Source organism: Vigna unguiculata, chromosome 7, assembly GCF_037176805.1.
Source record: "Vigna unguiculata cultivar grain cowpea cultivar isolate G323 ecotype 2 chromosome 7, ASM3717680v1, whole genome shotgun sequence".
Taxonomy (NCBI): Eukaryota; Viridiplantae; Streptophyta; class Magnoliopsida; order Fabales; family Fabaceae; genus Vigna; species Vigna unguiculata.
In genome coordinates, this window is record NC_140798.1 from 152,390 (window position 1) to 174,096 (window position 21,707).

General features: G+C 32.3%; 2 protein-coding genes across 12 annotated transcripts; one reads left to right on the top strand and one right to left on the bottom strand.

Moving 5' to 3' along the window:
- Window positions 1-1,039: 1,039 nt before the first annotated feature.
- LOC114169299 (uncharacterized) lies at window positions 1,040-13,993 on the top strand. Of its 11 annotated transcripts, XM_085675893.1 has the most exons (14): window positions 1,055-1,242; window positions 1,475-3,898; window positions 4,041-4,108; window positions 6,155-6,222; window positions 8,633-8,740; window positions 11,414-11,668; window positions 11,793-12,014; window positions 12,108-12,349; window positions 12,428-12,634; window positions 12,706-12,798; window positions 12,884-12,985; window positions 13,068-13,286; window positions 13,468-13,578; window positions 13,665-13,993. In XM_085675893.1, the coding sequence occupies exons 9-14, from the start codon at window positions 12,563-12,565 to the stop codon at window positions 13,725-13,727; spliced, it is 660 nt and encodes a 219-aa protein (XP_085532019.1). In that variant the 5' UTR covers window positions 1,055-1,242; window positions 1,475-3,898; window positions 4,041-4,108; window positions 6,155-6,222; window positions 8,633-8,740; window positions 11,414-11,668; window positions 11,793-12,014; window positions 12,108-12,349; window positions 12,428-12,562; the 3' UTR covers window positions 13,728-13,993. The 11 variants fall into 11 exon arrangements, with proteins under 11 accessions (XP_085532016.1, XP_085532017.1, XP_085532014.1 ...); XM_085675892.1 differs by lacking the exons at window positions 12,706-12,798; window positions 12,884-12,985; window positions 13,068-13,286; window positions 13,468-13,578; window positions 13,665-13,993 and adding exons at window positions 6,577-7,385; window positions 7,527-7,652; window positions 7,736-7,841; window positions 7,919-8,535 and having other exon boundaries at window positions 1,043-1,242; window positions 12,428-12,635; XM_085675883.1 differs by lacking the exons at window positions 12,706-12,798; window positions 12,884-12,985; window positions 13,068-13,286; window positions 13,468-13,578; window positions 13,665-13,993 and adding exons at window positions 6,577-7,652; window positions 7,736-7,841; window positions 7,919-8,535 and having other exon boundaries at window positions 1,043-1,242; window positions 1,475-1,543; window positions 3,740-3,898; window positions 12,428-12,635.
- Window positions 13,994-16,700: 2,707 nt separating this feature from the next.
- On the bottom strand, window positions 16,701-20,214 carry LOC114191916 (protein SIEVE ELEMENT OCCLUSION B-like). The gene is made up of 7 exons (XM_028081371.2): window positions 19,942-20,214; window positions 19,768-19,857; window positions 19,163-19,596; window positions 18,894-18,988; window positions 18,319-18,452; window positions 17,620-18,105; window positions 16,701-17,528 (listed from the first exon to the last, which is right to left on the bottom strand). The coding sequence occupies exons 1-7, from the start codon at window positions 20,149-20,151 to the stop codon at window positions 16,890-16,892; spliced, it is 2,088 nt and encodes a 695-aa protein (XP_027937172.1). The 5' UTR covers window positions 20,152-20,214; the 3' UTR covers window positions 16,701-16,889.
- Between the last annotated feature and the right edge of the window lie 1,493 nt (window positions 20,215-21,707).

Below are 21,707 nucleotides of genomic sequence, written 5' to 3' on the forward strand. Positions count from 1 at the left end.
TTAATGAGAAGCTATGCTTTTTCTTTCCACAATTGAAAAGTGTGAAGTTATAAATAGATTTTTTATATACTTTTTTTTAGAAAAAGAAAAAAAAATTATTTTATTTATAGGCTATACCATGACCACAAAACATATGATCCAAGATAAAAAATAATTAACTAATTAAGACATTAGCATTATGATTCCAGGCTTTTACGTGCACGGAGTGCACCGTAGGCATGGTGATCCCAGTGACACTACTTTATCAAACTTCATCACAACAAATTTGACAATGTTTTTATAATTTATTTTATTAAAAATTTAAACTATCGTATAATGAAAATATATTATTTAGATAGGAATTTAAAAATTAAAATTCTAAAACTTTATGAGGACAATTGAATTATATAAAATTAAAAAGGTTCAAATTGCATCTAAATAAAAGGTAAAAAAAATTAAATTCATATTTTGAATTTATGTTCATCATTTCCGTTTTTTTTTTCAAATACATTCTAATGGAGATGTCTATCAGTAGTTTGCGTGGAAATTTAGAGGGAAAACGTTTCCTCATTACAAATTGACATGGGACTAGTGATAAAAGAAAATGTTGATAACTATCTTACAGGAATTAATTTTATGTGTTTACATGGTTCCTCTCACTGTCTCCTTGTAGAAAAGAATTTTCTAGAAATAGATTTTTGGTTTGCTGGAATATAAATTTACTTATCTAATTTGGCTCAGTCCTCCCATATATATATATATATATATATATATATATAAATTTACTTATATGTTAGGATCGAGTATTTATCACTAATTCAAAAGTTATAGTCATTAATCAGAGTATAACTTTTTTTACTAACGTGTATAGTGTATAATGCACTATAAAAATATCTAATTTTAGAAGGGGTTAATTAGTTGAGGTTATGATAACCTCTAGTAAAATACAATATATCAGAGATTTTAAAAACCCCAGTTAAGTACCAGGGGTTTTCTAAAAACCCCCGGAAAATTTAAATTTTAATTAATTTTTTCATTTTCATTTTTTTTGTAAGTTTTAATGTTAGAAACAGTGTCTCGTCTCAGGTGTCGTCGTGTGGTCGTGTTCTATTCAGCGAGCGTGGTCGTGTTCTATTCAGCGAAGAAGATCTGTCGCGTGGTTGTTCTTCAACGGAGAAGATCGTAAACGGAGAAGATCGTTTAAAGGTCTCACAAGAACCGTCCTCCACCACCGTTCTTCACTGACTCATGAAACTTCTACATGTAATTGCTCTCCCTTGCTTCCAATTTCATTTTCATACTTCGTCTTCGATTTTTCGATTGCTTCCAATTTCGTCTTTCGATCTCCCGATTTCATCTTCCAGCATTTCAATCTCTGTTTCGTTTTCATTTGATTTGCTACTGCATTCGATTTTTTCTTTCGATTTTGCCCTAATTTGGTTTCTCTTTTCGATTTTGTCACTGGCGTGCGATTTTGCCACTGGCCACCACCAAGTAACCATGCCATAGCCATTGCAATTAGAGTGAGTTCGATTTTGTCACTGCGTCGCGCCATTGCTGTCAGGTTTTCTGCTCTTTCAGTATTTTCTATTTCTGCTATTTGCATATTTCATTGCATATTTGACTGAGTGGTTCAACCTCAGTGATGATGATGCCCTGTTTGTTTCTTCAGTTTCTGCTATTTGCATATTTCATTGAATATTTGACTGAGGGGTTCAACCTCAGTGACGATGATGCCCTGTTTGTTTCTTCAGGGTGCTATTTGGTACATTTGTAAGTCAAAAATGACTTTTAGTTTTTTTTTTTAGATTTTTCTTTCGCAATTAGTGTGTAGAATTTGAATTCTATGGAAATGAATTTCGCAATTACTGAACCTGGAATAAGAGCAGAGTCACAGACATGTAGTGGTGTTTTTTGGTGGTGGATAGTTGCTACTGAAAATACAAGTTGATATGATCTGATATCTTAATTTTGCTTCTATGAAATACAATACTACTAAATGAAGAAGCCAATTACCAATGGATATAAAAAGTGGCAAATGAAAGTCTGGTAATTTGAAATGAAGATTATACCCGCGAGGAAATGGCAAGGGGAAGGATTCTTGTATTTAAAAATCATATAAAATGTATAGAATGTAGGATATTGAAGTAGATCATTGTGATCTATGCTTTGTTTTCCTCTCCTCTTGTTTTTGTCTTGTAACGTTGCTTTTGTCTAATCAAATTTCGCTGTAACTTGCTTCACCCTGATTGTATTAGCGAAATCCCTTTGGTTAATATACTAACATCTGTGTTTGGTTTGGAAGACCAAATTATGGTACAATCTTTATTTCCTTTTCAGTCTTAGGATTGTTTAGTTTCCTTTAAACTGTAAAGTGCTAAACGTAGAAAAAGACAATGCCGTTCATATGCTTAAGTCTTCTTTTTGTTCCATTATCATTTGTGGGCTTGAATTCAGAATGGCATTGATGTTGTTCCATTATCATTTTTTTTAGTTTCTTGTTTCTCAGTTCTTATAAACGTTTTACTTCATTTGTTTCTTAGTACCTGTCATAGTTTTCTCCCATAACAGAATGCTATAAGTCTAAACTTCCTGGTACGTTTTGCTTCATTTTGTTTTACTATATGTGTGATTAAGTTGTACTGACTATTGAGATGACTATACTAAAAAGTCCAATAATTTTATGACTATGTAAGATAAAAGATAAATGAAAATTATCGTAAGGAACTATATTGAATGGATTCCCTCTTAGAAAAGTTTGGGAAAGGGTACTGGCATGTGCTGTTGGTGAGTTTAAAATGTCATTGCCCTGTGGATATATATTTTTTAATTTGCATAGGAATGAAAAACATGTAAGTTTGAAACTAAAATGAGAATTATTGAAAATGAAAAGTGGGTAGAGAGAAGCATATGCAGGCATAGACATTAGTTGTAGAAGGTCTAAATTTGAATGGGGCATGCAGGGTGAGGATTCAATGTTGAATAATAGATATTAGTAATTGGACATTACAGAGGAAGAGGTTTCTCAGTCCTGTAGTGTAAGGTCAATCTCAGATGGGGTTCTCATTAAATACTCTCTCACCCTTTCACACTTCACCAATACTTCTAACACTAACCTTCAAAGTTTAAGGAAAAAATGTCTCATTTTGTAACATGTTTTATATATCTCATGTTTTACAAATAATTATTGTATATATATTTGAATGCAAAACATAGTGAATTTAAGAGTGAATGTTAATTTGTGGTTCTGCATAAAAAAAATGAAGGGTTCTGTTGGGGATAAGTTTAATAAATGTATATTATGGGTGTAGTATTGTGACACTGAGCCATTTTGGATTTGTGGAGTAGTGTTTGAAATAGTGTGGGATATTTTAATTCCCAAACTCAGTGCTCTAATTGATCACCTTTTGCTGCCTAATTCCAAAGGTCGTGAAGTCATCATGAAATTTTAGTGCCATGCAAGGTCAACCCCTGAATTAGTTTTCACATGCTCATTCTGTTCAAAATTTAATGACCTCACTCAATGTTAATCACTTTTCTTGGTGAGAATTGAATGCTCCTCTGCAACCAGAAAAATAGTTTTTTTTTTTAGATGTTGTTTAGGGAGATTTTTATAATCATATACACTTTTATATTGTTTTCTAATCAGCATTATATATATGCACAATATTTGATACTTACTATTTTGCCTTTTATTTCAAGAATAAATATAAATGTCCTAGTGTTTCTACTAGAATTCTTGACTTACCTAGACTTCCAGCTGGTGTAAAGTTTGATCCTTTTGATCAAGATATTCTTGAGCATTTGGAAGCTAAAGTGTGTTCTGATTTTCACAAGCTTCATCCGTTAATTGATAAACTCATTCCTAGTCTTGAAGGGGAGAATAGAATCTGTTGCACCCATCTAAAGAAGTTACCAAGTAATACTTGTGATTATTCATTTCCATTTTTCTCTCACTCATTCAACATTATTAAGAACTCTACAACAGGATTTGGCATAAAAAAGGTCTTCATAACTTTGAGTAATTTAACATCTTAATGTTTTGATGAACTCTACTACAGGAGTTGGCAAAGATGGCACAAGAAATGTCTTCGTAACCTACAAAATGTATATGATCATATGAAAACTTGTAAGTTCCATGTTCTCAAAGTGCACATTGCATCTCTAACTCTTGGACTATTTTTACTGTCTAGCATAGTGTATTAAGTTGGGTTCCTAAAAGGAAGTTTAATTGGAAGTAGTTTAGGACAAACCTAAAACAGAACCATGGTTTATTTATGCTTTATCTTAACCTTTCAAATATACATATATGTTAGTGTTTCTACTTACTTGATTGACAATTTAATTTGCATATAAATTGGTAACATAGACTACTTGTTTTGATTTAGGTTAGTCATCAGAAGCAAAATACCAGACAATCTTTAATATAGTTACAAATTATTATACATATAAAAAACACCTCTCAACGCTTACTGCACCTTGGTTCAAAACTGTTATGTTTATCTCCATTTCTAGTTGTGACATAATTCGTATCATTCTTTCAAATGGTATTTAATTATTTTGTAACAATAGAAAATGAAAAATATTAAACAAATATTTGTTTGAAAATTTAAAATTACAGAGTATAAAAATTATGCAAAAGAAAATTATAGCAGACCTCTGTTTGATAAAGTTTCTTTATAAAATATTCAATACTATTTTTATTAAAAATGCTTTATAACTGTTTTGAAAGGATGATTAATTATTTTATAATAATAGAAACTGAATTTTAAAATCTGTCTCAAATGAAGAAAAAGAAGTGAGGATGGTGCAAAGAAAACCGGGTTTTTCAACGATGGAAAAGTGATGCTTCGTGGTAACCTGGAGTTAGATATTGAGAACAATAAACTGAGAAGAAAGATAGAGCGCAGAGTGAAATGAGAGTGAGTGTGCATATCTGCATTTTCTGAGAGAATCTCATAGTGCAGTGAAGGAAAAAGACAGTTTTTGAGCATGCAGTTTACGAGAAGTTTTTTATCCTATATGAGAAATATACGAGCAGTTTTTGAAAGGCAAAAGTTTTTTTTAGCCATTTATTAATTTTTGGCTATAATTTTTTTTTAAGTATTTTCTTTATTATGTCATATAATTTTTTGATTTTGAACTTTGTGTTATGGTCCTGGTTAAGTTTGTAATTTTTTGTAATTTTGTAGGCTAAATACACGTGGATATAAGTTTTTTTTTTCCGTTGTGATATTAGAATAAAGTAGTTGATTTTGTGACATTTTTTGTATGGCAACATTAAAATAAAGAAACTGCGTATTATAATGCATGTAGTATAAATGTTTGGTGTGCAATATTTTATGCAGGTATACAATTTAGCATTAATTATATGTTCTTTTGGTTTCATTTATCGAAATGTTACAAAATATTTATATCAGTAATATTTTTATAATGTTACCTTTATAAAAAAAAAATATCACTAGAATTTTTGAGTAACAATTTGAAAATGTTCCTCTATTTAAAAAACAATGTTACTAAAGAGGATTCCATAATTAGTGTTCATTACAAACATAATTTATGTTAAACTAGAAGATGATTCCATAATTTTTGGGTGAGGGAATGCTGTATCAGTAGTGGCCCGTGCTGCAAAAAAGGGTCTGGTGAAGCCCAAAAGCAATAGCTGCTTACACCATCTATGAATCCAAATTAGATAATGTAAATAGTTTCTAGATTAATGTATTGAGGGACTAATTCGTGAATAATTTATTCTCAAACCAATTTATAAATAATAGTATTAGAATTTTTAGGATTTTAGAAACATAAAAAATATAAGAAATATTTTATTTGAATGAGTTTGCTTTATTTTATTTATGTACTCTAAATTAATTTAAATAAAATATATAAAATTTTATTTTATTCATGTATTGTATATATAATTTTATGATGCAAGCAGTTCACTTGCCTATAGAATCCCATTTCATGTGAGTGCATGGACCGCATTTAAAGAGAAAATGTCAGGCAACTCCATGGAATAGAAAGAAGGCTCTAAAATGACATTAATATATTTTCGTATGTAATCCGTAGATAATATCTAATTACATACGAATTTTGTTCATTACATACAGATTTTGTCCATAGAAAAAATCAATTTTTTTGTAGTGATATAATATTCCTAATTTCTTATGTTGCACAGCTAATTGACAGTGGGCAAGGTTCATTGCAAATTCACCAACTAATTCAGTTTTTGCAAGTAAAGTTAATGTAAGAATTTCTTATCCTTATATATTATGTATTATAGTTTAATCATTATGTTTTATCCTTCTATTTTATTATATATTCCAAAGTAATTCCATATTTGTAATAATGTTTAAGTTTCTATCTACCAGTACAACTAGTTAACCATTTTAGTCTTAATATTTACTAATAATAACACTAGTAATAATAGTTCTGTAAGTTTCTGCCTCTCACTTTTTCTTTCTTCACACAAAAATTATATGTACATATGGTTTTTCAACAAATTTCTACTTTAGATAGAAAGGAGAATTCATTATTCTCATTTATTATATTCATTATTGTTATCCTAAAATAATGTATGAATTATTTTGGCTTGAACAGACCCTATTTCCAATGGATAAATCTTGGATAGACATGCCAAGAAACACACCTCAATATATGGATGGCTTAAACAAATTTTTGGACTTTGCATTTGCTAATAGTGGTGTAAGGGGGAAAATAGTATGTCCATGTCAAAAATGCAACTTTAACAAATGGCAGGATCGTGAATTAGTGTATGAGCACTTGATTCTTAAACCTTTTCCAAAAGGATATACAATGTGGCTTCTACATGGGGAGAGAAGAGGAGTAAATGTGACTGATGAAACACGTGTAATGTCGCAAGAAGATAATGAAATAAATCCGATGTTTGACATGGTTAATGATGCATTTGGGTATCATCAATATAACAATGACATGGTGGACGATAAGGAAATGGGTCCAGAGTCAAGCCATGCCGGGAATGATGATATTGGAGATTTTGTTGATTTAATGAAAGATGGTCAAGAGAGTTTATATGAAGGGTGTGATAAATATTCTAAACTTTCATTCTTGATCAAGTTGTATCACATCAAATGTCTTTGCAAAATAAGTGACAAGGGAATGTCTATGATACTAGAGTTGTTGGCAGATGTCTTTGGACATGCTAAAATTCCACGCTCATTCTATGAAGCAAAGAAAATCATTAACAAGCTTGGTCTTCATTACACCAAAATCGATGCTTGTCCGAATGATTGCATGTTGTACTTTGGAGAAGACGCAAATCGGGACTTTTGTAAGAAATGTAAAACGTCTAGATGGAAGGCAAAAAGAAAAGGTACAATTGGTGCTACAAGTAATAAAAGAAAAAAGATTCCTGCAAAGGTGTTGAGGTATTTTCCTTTGAAGCCACGCTTACAGAGGATGTTTATGTCTTTAACATTTTGTTCTAGATATTTAGATGGAATTGAGACTGTATTCAATCGATTGCATCGTGTTGATGATGAACCTAATAATGTGTCTTGTAATGTAAGTACATTGTTCCCACCAATCGGAAAACCAGTTGGGAGTTTTACTTATTTCACTCTATCTACAAAGGAAAAGCTGCAAGCACATCGTCATGTGCTAACAAATTGCCCCATAGTTGACCCATTTATACAGTAAGTATTTATAGAGCAAGGCGTTTTTATATATTTGGTTTTTCATTTAACATTAGATAACATATTTTACGTGTTTCACATAGGGAATTTAGAGGCATTATACGAACACAACTAAGAAGCCGCACACGATCTTCCTCTGTGATAGACAAAAGGGTTCATAAAGAATTTGTTGAGTGGTTTTCACGTCGTGTACGTATATTTTCTCTAGAAATCTTTGATTTATGAGTATGTTATAATTTATATGATTCTTACTTTTTGTGTTTTAGATAAGGAATGAATCATTTGATATCCATTCAGATGATTTAAAGTTCTTGGCCATGGGTCCTATTGATTGTGCAAAGCGATATAGTGCCTACAATGTTAATGGGTTCAAATTTCGTATATTGGAGCGTGATCTATGGCTTAAAACACAAAACAGTGGAGTGTTTGGTACATTTGGGACAAGGAGTTATGCAAGTAGTAGTGATAATCAAATGCAGTTTGGAGGTGTGCCGTATTATGGTCGATTGATAGACATAATTGAGATAAACTACCATGGTCGATTCTCAATTGTTTTATTCAAATGTAACTGGGCTAATACAACTACTTCTAGAGGGATTATGAGTGATGAGTATGGATTTACATTAGTAAGTTTTGCACGCTTAATCCATACTGGTGATAATGATGATGATGAGCCATACATTAAGGCATCAGAAGCTCAAATGGTGTATTATGTAGACGATGAGTTGGATAAAAATTGGTGCATACCTGTACATGTAAAGCCTAGAGACTTATACAACATGGGTGGAGATGATGTTGACAATTTTCATGAATGTGAGCCATTTGAACAACAAAACCTAGAAATATTATTTTCTAACGAGGATGGAAATATACAACTAGCAAGGTTTTTTTTCCTTTTCTCAATTGTTGAGTCATTTTACTAATTCATCTTAAACTATTATCCTTCATTGTTTAATTTGATGTGTTTATCTTATTTGTAGACCACCGGAAGATGAAGAAAATATCAACCAAGAAGAAAATGTCAACCAATAAATCTTCTACATGGGGACATGTAGTTACACCTGCAGCTCATCATCAATCTCATTCAGGTAATTATGTCACTTCCTTAATACACCTGCAGCTTGCTACTGAGACCTTCAAGGGTCTACTATCTTTAAATATTTATATTGACATAAAATAAAAATACTTCTGAACATCTATATTTATATTTAAGTTACGAATCATTACCAAATGAAAGAAATGAATATCCAAAGCAGATATTAATAAGCATGTAGCAACTAACATGTAAGAGAGCACTCCAATTTCTCTTCTTTAAGGTTTCAACTTAGAATCATGTCTGCATGTTCTGTTTGTGAAAAAATAATTTTCCTTTCTGTTTCCTACTGCAGATGCTGTGTAGTACAGTTCTTTTCCTACTTCTTATATATTGCCCTTGAAAACCTCCTTCTTCTATTATTATCTCAGTTGTTCATCTATGGTGCACATTATGGAGAATAATTTTTGCAAAGAAGTTGGCACACAATTTGTTTTTTTAGGTGATTGTGTTCTAAATATGAAGGAAAATGACTGAAGGAATAAAGTATGGTACCATTTAAAAAATTTAATTCGTTTTTATGAAAGTTATAATCAGCTCAATTGAAAATAAAAACTTATTTTCATTCCTTCTAAACATTAAGCTGTTTCTAAAAAAATTTAAAAAAGTACTTTAATATGAAATTCTATCACTAAGATCCCATGACTCCATTTTAGATACTATCATTGCTTAGTTTGAGACTGCTTATGAGTTTATGAGTTTACTTGCCTAAAATTAAAAGCACTTCGATAAATTCACTGTAACTGGTACAATAACATTGCTAGCCCATGAATTCTGATAGAGGTACAGTACCATAATAAAGGACCGCGGAAACTCTACTCTTTAAAGTGTATGTGAGGGTGGGGGAGTAGCATTTCCATTCTAAAAAGTTAACAATTATTCCTCCAGAAATATTAAATTGAGATTTTTTTCCCTAATATGCCCCCCTAAATATAAGAATGATGCTAGGTAACATTCTATAAACTTGACTACTTAAATAAAAATTCATATTCATAGTATAAACTAAATATAAACATGGAAGGAAAATACTTAAGCTTTTATTTTATTTTCCCAATTAAAAACATTTATTTGAGTTACATCAATTAGATCTCCTGTACTAAATTGAATTGATTCTCACACACCAAACTAAAACTTGCTTTCTATGTCATTTAGATTTTATTAACTCCTAACTGAGAATCTAGGCTACTTTTTTATGGATGGAATATACAGGTCAGAGGTTGGTGCAAAAGTAGGTTATAAATCAAAGTGACTAAAACATTAAATTGATAGCAAGTGTATTGGCATATAATGTTTTGAACACTGACTTTCTTTCAAAATTTAAAACAGTGACCTAGTAAGACCTAAATAGTAGACAAACTATGTTCCCTGTAGTCAAGCAATAAGGAGGGCAAAAATTACATTTTTTAAAACGAAGCTTCTAGTTCTCTAAAACATTTAAAACTAAGTTTTTGGCCTCAGTAAGGTTCCAATAGGATCTCTAAAATAAGAGATACAAACCACTAAAATAAGAGATACAAACCACTGAGAGCTAGAATTAGCTTTTTACACGGCTATATCAGTGGCGTTATCAAGTTGGATTGTTTTGCTCCTCGAAATCTCATACACTCCCCACAAAATGCTAAGAAAATAGTTTTGGCCGAAATTTAAAGCAAAGAAAGGTGATCCAAACAAGCACAAGGCAATTCAATCCTCTTAAAAGAATGATCAATCACATGACCTTTAGTGATACATGAAGGAAACAAACTACAGACACAACCAGTGACAATTTAAACAATTGGTTAGCCTATAAATGATCACTCTAGTTGACCACACCATTCAGATACTGTTTTGGTTTTGTTTCATTGCTAGCCCACAATTTGTTTTGAGATACTGTTTCCATCTTTCCATCTCTACAATAGCTGTCTTCAGGCATTGGTACCATTAATTCTCCCATTGAATAGTTTGCATTGGTTTTAACATTTACAAACTGTTGGGATATTTCTACATCTTAAATTTGTTTGGTTGCAGATTATTCTTCTATGACTTATCATTTAGAAACTGACATTGCTTATGGTTTATGACTATTGAACGTCTAAATATTAGCTTTGATGTGACTTGTAAATATTATTTGTTTCTTTTTATTTTGGTTTGTGAGAGGTTTTTTTGTCACGAAATCTCGTTATATCTTTTTTTTAGGTACATTGATGAAATAGGTTGTTCTTAAGTTGACTTATGAATGATACTATTTTATATGCTGTAGTTAATAGTTACTTTCTTATATCCTCTTTATTTTTTATATCTTATCTTCCTTTATGCATGCAGGGTATTCGCTACTTATTATGAGTCTTGGTCTGTTATGTAATGGTGTCCACTAAGTGTAGATAATTTAAAGTCACTACTGTTATGTGTAATATTACAAAGCTTGTAATACTTTTTAAAGTCATATTTATGCTGCAACGAATCTACTTTAATTTCACTTGATGGTCACAATACTCCTTCGACTCTTGAATAAGACCACTTTCCCCACTTTATTGTGAGCGTGCAGACATTTGGTATTGAAAATATATTATAAATGATGTTAATATAATGAGGTGATACAAGTAATTATTAGCATGCGTTCTAAATAGACTTATAGTGATCCAATCTAAGGATTTCCAATCTAACTTTATCAATATTTATCTATTGTCAGGAGACTTGAAGATGAACTTTTCAACCTCAAGTAAGTCTAAGTCAAAATCTGAAGAAGTGAGTACTAATTCTTCACTGCCTAGTACTCAACCTCCAAGACTTAAAGTACAAATTCCAACCCCAATTACACCTCAAGTAAATATTCAACAAGGTCCTACATTTTCATTTTCCCCCCCACTTCCATCTGCATCTCAAGCAAGTATTCAACAAGGTCCTAAATATGCTTGCCCTCCACCTCCATCTGCACCTCGGCCAAGTAATTTGTTTTATCAAATTTCATGAATAAGTATTATGTATATAATTTGTTTTACATTAGATTTTGTATATATCAAATTGATTTTATATTCAGTTTTAGGAATATCTAACCAATTTATTTTCAGGAACCTTGAAAGTGAGGATATCTTCAACTAGCCAGCCCCCAATTGCGCCTCAATCTAATTCTCAGCCACCATATCAATCATTTCATGTTTCTGAACCAACAATACCAACTACATCACATTCATATTCTGAAAATGAAGAGGAAGAAAATGAGGAGACTGAGTTGCAAGTAGATGAACAAAGGCCTGCAACCCGGAAAAGAGCATGGTTTGTTAATGTCATTGGTAAGGAACTATATACAAAGTACTACATAATATATTATACATATATTTGTATTTATAATAAATTAGTAACAATTATTTTCTCACATTCCGTAGATGATCAAGGAAAGAGAATTACAAAACAACTACGAACCAATGATGTGTGGCATTTACCTCCTAGTGAAAGGATTGTTGTGTAGTGGAATAATGAGGGTCAACCAATTGCAGATGGTGGAGCATTATTGAATAGGTTCTTGGGTAGCATTGCAAGAAACTCTAATTCTCTTCCTATTAGTTATTCTAGTTGGAAGAAGATTCCTAAAGATTATAAAGAAGACATAGTTAAGAATACTATTCAGGTCAGCATTGTAAAAGCTTAATGTATGATTTAATTATACTATAACTCTTGTTAATTTTAACTGTTTTATGTTTTGAAGGCTAAGTTTGATGTCCATTCTGATATTCATATAAGCCACATCCTCAAATCACTTAACATAAAGTGGAGAGACCACCGACAGGAATTGTGGCAACTTAGAAATGATGGAACACGTACTAGAGATGAATTGATCACAATGGTTCCAGCAGGAATAGATAGAGATCATTGGGCTTCTTTTGTGGATTATCGACTAAATTCAAAAACAAAGGTATATTGAAACTATTTTTCATCAACATCGTTCAAGTTAATGATTATTAATTTTTATACGTTGATGATTAGGAGCATGCTCTGAAAAATAAAGATAATAGGGCAAAGCAAACCATTGCTCACACATGTGGATCTAAGAGCATTGCAAGGAAAAGAGATGAAATGGTGATAATACTACATATCTTGATGTGAACTTTTTGTTTCAATTTTTGGCTTTATGTGTTATATTTTTTTTTCTTTAATTTTATAGGAAAAAGAGTGTGGCCACAAGGTTAGTAGAGGAGAGGTATGGATAGCAACACATAAACATGCTAATGGAGCCTTTGTGAGTGATGAAGCGAGGGAAATCAATGTAAGTTCAATTCTAATAAAGTCTATAATTGTCAACCATACTTTGTGTTATTTTAATTAGTTTCTTCTTATGTTCTTTGTAGGAAAAAATTCAAGTATATGAATCAACATCATCATCATCTGTATCAAAAGAAATATCAAGTACTGATTCCTTAGCTTTTGCTTTCGGAAGCCAAGAGCACTGTGGATGTGTTAGGGGTTTGGGTTTGGGTCCTTGCCCATCTAAAGTGTTTGGCTCCAAGGGTCATTCATATAGTGGAGCATCTTCAAGTTATCCTTCTAATGCTCAGTTACAAAATCAGGTTAACTTTTTAGTTTTGATCATGATGCATTACTTTTATCAAATTTGACGTTTGAATATGTTTAAAGTAATATGTTATGTAAACCAAGATTGTCAAAAGAGCTCCATTTTGTTTCTTCAAAAGTAGAAAATATTATTTTCTCTATTTTGATTATTTTGATTAATTTTGTGTTTTAAAATAGGTTTCTACATTAACATCCCAACTCAATGAAATGAAGGCAATGGTTAATTTTTTGGTACAAAATTATCAAGGAGAGTTGCCTCGTGATTTTACTGTGCCTCATGCACCAACGGTAATATTTAAAACTTGATTAAATTAATATATGTTTGATATTATTATTTGGAAAGTTATTAATTATCATTATTTTTCATATGTTAGGTATCTGATCAAGGAAGTGTTCCTAACGAAGAAACAAATGATCAACATCCAACACCGCATTAGATGATATTTTTCGTTTACTTTTGAAATTTGTCAACAAATATGCTTCTAGGAAACTTTTGGTTAATTTTGGTTTTATTATAGGTAGATAGTGCATTGCTTATTATGTCATTGTCATTCAAATGCTACTTCTCCAACACTTATTATGTTAAGAGCATTATGACTGCTAGTTCTATTGGTACCATTTGAATGAATATTTGTATTGGTACCATTTGAATGAATATTTGTATTGATTGCTTATTTTGAAGTGGCATTGAAGGTTTTGCTTATTTGTATTGATTGATACCAAAATATTAAGTAATAAATAGGAAATTTTATAAAATAAGGTTCTTTTCGTACTCAAATAATTAATTAAACAAATCAATTATCAGGAAAGTACAACTTTAGCATTATAGCAATGTCATAATAATATGAGCACTAACTTTTTGGTATTAACAGGGGTTTTCAAGGAATTAATGGGGGTTTTTGGAACCCCAAGCATTACTGGAGTTTTTGTAAACCCCATGCATTACTGGGGGTTTTTGGAACCTCATGCATTACTGGGGGTTTTCAAAACCCCAGGCATTAATGGGGGTTTTCAGAACCCCAAGCATTAACGGAGGTTTTCGAAACCCCAAGTATTAATGGGGGTTTTCGAAACCCCAAGTATTAATGGGGGTTTTCGAAACCCCCAGTAAATTGCGCTACTTCCAGGGGTTGCTAAAAACCTCCGGTAATCCGTTAGCCACGCTTGCACTTTCAGGGGAATCTCAAACCCCTGGTAAAACCATTAGTGGGGGTTAAAACCCCCAGAAACACCATATATAACTCCCGCTAAAAACAATTATTTTTGTAGTGATGTGTATGTTTACATTCACAACTACATTAAAAAATATAAGTATTTTTCTCTCTGGTTTACATAGGATCTCTTGGATAATAACATAGAGAACCACATCTCACATTTCTAGATGATGTGACACTAAATCAAGTACCATAATACAAATATTATCATATTATTATATAAATATTATTTTGAAATTAAAAAATGTAAAATTATATTTTACTTTTTTCAATAATAAATAGTTGTCTGTGAAATTCGTACCAATATATGATACGGATAAAGTTCGCTTAACAAGATGTTAAATGTTAATTTTTTTAAAAGGAAAATGAAGAACATAAAATTATTTTTAAATTTTTTAATAAATAAATTTTTTTATTAGTGTCGGATATCGACAGATGCAAATAAATTCATTTTAATATCAGATGTTAATAGAGTTGGCAGTCAATACTATGTATAACAAAACTAATTATTTTTTATTTTTCTAATAAGTAACTTTTAAAAAAGTTACAACTAAAATTTTACTTATAAGTTTTAATCTGACATATCACATTTCTTTAAATATTGTATTAAAAAAATTAAACATAAATAAATAAATTAATACGGAAAGGTATTATTAAAACAATTAAAGAGAGAAACCAATAGAGCTGAAACTAGTACTCTATAAAAATTTGAATAAAAATATAATATTATTAAAATATATATTTATGAGATTATATTTCACAAAGATGGAGGCAATAGAAACTTCAGCAAAGAAATTATACGCTGTTACAAATAAGTCGTGAGACAACAAACACTTCAAAAGAATAAAAATAATATGAAGCAATAGAGATTTGAGAACAAATAAAAAATCATTGAAGTCTTATGAAGAATAAGTAAAATAATATTGAAGTCTTCAAGACAAATAGACTCCTTCATATGTTGAAGTCGTCCATAACAAATACAACTTTAACTTTTTACAATAAAAAATTTTTGCCCATGTTAATCACTACAAAAGTGTCACAAACATCGATGACTTCATGTAGTTATTAAAATGGATAATGATATAGTGACATGTAGAATTTGACTATTTCAGTCACAACCATACATGGCACTGACTTATTAATTTTTTTTATAATTTTTAATGAAATTTCACATCGACAGTGTTTGAAAGGTAGAAAGGGTTTGAAAATTAGAAAGAGTTTCAAGATCCAGGAACAAAGTGTGAGGCTGAAACCTGTCTTCAACTGCGTTCGTTTTCTCAAACTGGTCTTCCTTCTTCAACCTCCCGTACACTTCTTGAATCGTTGTTGTTGGTGTGCAACATATTTTTGTTGTTAAAGTGTTCTTCTTTATCTTAACCGCTGATGTTCCTCTTCAATTGGTGATCTTGAACCTATGTTGTTCGTCTTCAAGCCCTGTTATTCTAAAAAACTCATAAATATGCTTACTTATACTTAATAACTACTAACATATGTTACATGATTTGCACATTAGATATCCATGTTAATTATAGTTGAGCAAAAATGATTTTGTTGCTGGCATGTGTAGTAAACTATAAATTTAATTATGTGCTTATTGATGACTTAATAACTCTTAACTCATGATTTATGATTTACACATTAGATATTCATGTTGATTATAATTGAGCAGGAATGATTTTCAGTTGTTGGTTTGTGCAATAAACTGTAAACCTAATTATGTGTTTACCGATGACTTGATAACTATTAACTCATAGTCTATGATTTTCACATTAGATATCGTTGTTGATTATAGTTGAACAGGGTTGGCTTGTGCACTTGCTAAACTGTAAATTCAATTATATGTTTATTTATGAGTTGTGTCAACCCATAATTTATGATTTGCACATTAAATACTCATGTCGATTATAGTTAAAAAGGAATGATTTATAATGGATTGCTTATTCAATAAAAATAAAGTGTAAATCCAAATAAGTGCTTAGTGATTACTTAATAATTTTGAACCATGGTATATCATTTGTACATTAGATATATATGTTAATTATAATTGAACATGGATGATTTTCAGTTGTTGATTTGTGCAGTAAAATATAAACCTAATTATGCGTTTATTGATGACTTAAAAACTGTTAATCCATAGTCTATCAACTACACGTTAACAAGCAAGTGCCAAAAGAAGAGAGGAGGAGAATGTAGTAGTTTGATTTTGTGCAAGCCCAAGGTATCTCTTTAATTGAATCAAAATGAATTCAGATAAACAAACAGAAGCTGTTTGAAGCCATTATTTTCAAGCCAAAGAAGGGCACAGAAGAGGCTTCATGGCAACAGCTGACACGCACACAAATGAATTCAACAAAACTCATGATGGACGATGAATGAATGAATGAATTAAGAAGCGTACTTCTTCTCAATCATGACATCGCCACTCTCAGGAACTTCAGCCTGGTTGTGAGTGTGACCATGGCAGCACTTGTAACTCACAGAAGCAATCTCCATGGATCTGCCACAACCAGCATCGGGGCAGTTAATGGGGTGGAGAATGTCAGCAGGGTAGTTAGCCAACTGCATGTGGGAACATTCCTGAGGATAACCGCGCCGCTTCTGCTCATAGTATTCCTTGAAAGCAACGTCAAACCCTGCTTTCTCAAGCACCTTCTCTTTCCATATCTCAAAATCTGCTGCAGTTGCCAGCATCGGTTCCCCTCTCCCCAGAAGCTTCACGTTCGACCCTTTGCTCAGCAGAACCCACCCCGGTTGCTGCTGTTTAAGACACAGCAAGCTCTTTATCTCGTCAATCGTCGGGTCCTTGTGTGTCTTCTGAATCATATTCGCGAACAAGCTCTCTATGCCAATCCAGAACCGAGGAACAATCCTCGGATCTTCCTTTCCGAACGGGTAGTGCTCTATCACTGCGTCCGCCCTCTTGATGATCTCGTGCCTTCTGATTTTCTCCACCGCCAGTGTGAACTCTTGCACCCACTTCCTGTCACTGCCTCCGTAGATGAAGATGAAACTGTCCGCTTTTATCTGATCATTCACAAGTTTATATATTTCCCTTGTCAACACTTAAACACAACCAACAATATTGCTAACAATTTTAACAAGTTTATGCACTTACAATGTCTTGGAGTCTGGGATTCACTTTCTTCATTTCGGCCCAGAACCAGTTCCATTTCTGGGTAAGGACATCATCGTCAGATGGTCTGAAGGGGAAGGCATCGATGCCCCACACGAAAATCATGTGCATGGCATTGTAGTTCACCACTCTTCCCTGGGGGTTCAGCACAGGGATGATAGGTTTGTTCTTGTAGTTCAAGTCCTCCCTTATGAGTCTGATTCCTGCCAAGGGAAAGAAGTATTCCACCACGTACCATGGCATTTCTAGCTTCAGATTATCGTACTCTGCCCTGTGCAGAAGATTCCACTCTTCCACCACCGGCAGCCACAAGATCCTGAAGTCCTCTTTCCTGTATCCTTTCACTTCCTTAGGATCTTCTTGCAATCCCTCGTAGATTGATTGCAGCAGCCGAATCTCATCTCTGATACTGTCCAACCCAGAAATGAACAGCAGCACGTGTTTCTTCCTAAACACTTCGATGCTCACCTGTTTCAAAGGGACATCATCGTACACCAATTCAAGTAATAAAAAACATACAGAAACTATTATATATATGATTCGGACCAATCTCACAATCTTTACATGACACTTCAGAGTTTTATGAAATCTTTTGCATTGCACATAAAACATCGATAGTCACTATAAAGAAGCGTCTCCTTTTACCATTAGTAATTTTTTTTTTTTGAAATAATTACTTACCATTTGCCTGGTGAGACCATCGTACACATGTGGGTCGTGAACATCGTTGTGGTAGATAAGAACCTTGATAACCTCTACAATTTCTGTGGGAGTTTGGAGCAACTTCTTACGCCTCCAGTAGTCTTCTAGGTCACCTGAAATAATTATGCAGATGATCCTTATCAGTATTGAATTTCTATTTATATATATATTTCTTTCATGTCAAGGTTACGGTGACTAAAAGGTAAACATTTGAGATGACAACTAATTAATATCAAAAGTGGTTTATACATGAAATTGATTTTTATGTTAATTTCAGAAAAGCAAAAAAATAGGGTAACTGCATTTAATTTATATTAAATACTTCCACACTTTATAACAGGTGGATCATGTTTTTCTGTTTACATATCTCTTAAAAACATTTTTTTTTTCTTTTATCATATGTTTTCACTCTATTTTTTTTATGTTTCTCTTTCTTTCTGTCACATTAGCGTATCTATTACTTTGTCATTTTAATGTTTTTTTTTTCTTTCTCATCTCTTTTAGCCAACCTAACACTCACTAAACTGGGGTTGATCATAGTTTTTTTCCCTAACCTATTTTCTTCCTGCTCCTGGTCAGATTCGCCTTCAATTTGCTGATAACGGCGGAAAGCTTATCGTCGAAATTCGCTATTTCATATCTGTCATCCCTGCACGAAAGTGATTGCAACATATATATGAGCAATGTTATTTATATAATCAAGTTTATCACAATATATAAGAGAAATCGAAAAAATGAACTACATATAATATGATTGCAGGCTGAGATCATAGGCACATCTAACCCAATGAAGTATATCTAATTAGTGTGAGGATGAACTCACGATTCACCAAGGAAGAAGTCAAAATGATTAGCACAAACAATAGTGGTGATGATTGCCCAGTAAACAGCAACAGGGATCTCTTGCATGGCTTCAGCCAAAGCAGGGACATCCTTCAAGTCATAACCTTTGGTGGAGAGCCTCTCCAACTCAGTGATGCACTCAACTGCGATCAGCAAGTTCTTCACCAAACTGTTGTAGTCAGCAACGGCTTGCCTATTCCTCTCCACGATGTGAACTCGATTCATCTGTGCCAGTGATCTTCCAAGATGGTCTCCCGTTGGAACCTGAACAAGATGCCAAAAATTTCCATACTCCAAAGCCAAAGCAGCTAGAACTAGTATTGCTTTTCCATCCCACGAGTAGCTCCTCAGCTGGTCAAGTATCGACATTGCTGTCTGATGCGCGTGATGCTCGCCATGAGGTGTGTTCATCATCTACACTCTCAAAACTAGTTACTAATTAAGAATACATGCATATATGCATATTCATTCATAGAAAAGTTTGGTGAGCTCAACCATCAAAGTGAAGGTTTGTCATCTCAATTTCATATAAATTTGCATGCATAAGAAGGAGTGGTAATGAATACTATGGTGCAGAATATTGACCTGAGAAGCAATATGCTTGAGTTTAAGGAACGGTGGATCGAAAGTGGACAGAGCAACCTTGTCTTCGATAAGACCAACGGGTGTGCCAGTCTGCAAAAGAAACGGAAAAACGATTAAACACGCATGTTTGTAGAAGCGATGAATGCATAGATTCGTGAGTTGAATGTTAATTACCTTAACAGCAACACTGTCGGCAACTGCAGTAGCACGCTTGATGATGTTGGAAGTGACGTTGAAAAGTGATTCCACATCGTACCTTTCAGCGGTGTGGACGTGAGTGATGTAGACTTTCTCAAGGATCTGATCATCAGTCCAACCCAAAGGGTTCAAAGTGTTGGTTTGAACCAAAGGGGCTGCTGGGGAAAGTGAAGCTGCCAATGCCATTGTCGATGATCTCTTTGTATCTCACAGGTTTTGATGCAAGTGTTGTGGCTTCTGCTCTCACTACTTGGCCTATTTATAACAGTTAGAGTAAGAGTTTAGAGTTGCAGGAAGTGCTTTAGCAAAGAGAACCTAAGAGGCAACTCTTTTTGTGACATGGATGATGGATTTTACCGTTTAGCCTTTTGAGAAGGTGATTGATATGATGTGAGGAGGGGTAGTTTGGAGATTTGGTGATGATTTTTGGTGCAGCTTTTGCTTTAGAAAAGGATTGTTCTCAAAATGTTGAAGGAAGGAATAATTGTGTATTACTAAAGGTTAAAGGAAGCGAATTGATGAGAAGAGTGCGACAAGGTAGCAACGGATACCATCTTCTTTTGTCTCCGTGGGCTCATCCGATATGTAGTAATAACGTAACCTGCATGCATAGGATCACATCGCTTCGATAATGTTAATGAATGATCATGTGATGTGATGTCACCAGTCATCTTATATATCTTTAATACTTAAATTCAAAATTCGATAATTAACAAAACTAAATTATTCTCTGGAACTGTTAAACTATGTGGCACTATGAGAAGGAAAAATCTGACCGACTCTCAAAGTTATTATATATATGGAAATGATTAAAAAAGTGTAAATTATTAGATTTTGCCATTTTAGGTGCTTTATTTAAATCTTATCTTTTATTTCTTCCGGTTCTAGCTCCTGATATTATTACCAAAAGCGGAAAAGCATTTCAAATCTTACTTTATTCTTGTCTTTGAACGAAGTTTTGTACCCAATATAATCATTGGAAATCATAAACCTAAGTGTGTATATATATATATATCGATAGAGAGAGAGAGAATTTGACTAATTTCATTCACAAACCTAGATTATGATATCATCTTTTAATCCTGTTTTTTATAAATTAAAGACTGTATTTAAGATATTAGAACCAAATTCAGCCTTAGTTTTTTTTTTAATTTAGAAGGTAATAATTACTTATAAGCACAGGATAATAATATTTTTCCACTGAACCCAACTATATCAAGAATCAGCTAACTAAAATAAGTTTTTTTTATAACAACTAAAATAACAAATGATAATTTTAATTTATATATAGGTTATTTTAAATTATAAAAAAGTTATTTTTTATTATATTTTATTTTTCTATAATTCGAGAAACTCACGTCTCCTCACTTAAAGGAAGTGAAATATCTTACTGTTGCAGTGTCTTCTCTCTCGGGGTTCTTGAATTTAAATGTGTAGAATGAATCAAGAAATCATATATTAATTAAATTCTATCACTTACTTAAAAGATTTTATATAAGTGAGAATAATTATAAGAAAATTATTAAACGATAATTAATTGTGTGGGTTTGATCTCCTACTAATAATTTGGAGAAATGAGATGGGTAGGTTGGTTTGATGAATTTAGAAGGAGAAGAAATTTTGGGTTTAATTCTTCCAACAACAAAAAACTAGCAAACTAACATTTCAATAAGAAAAAAAAAATCAATTTTAATGATAAAGAATTATTAGTCACTATAATAACTAATTTATAAAATAAAAGT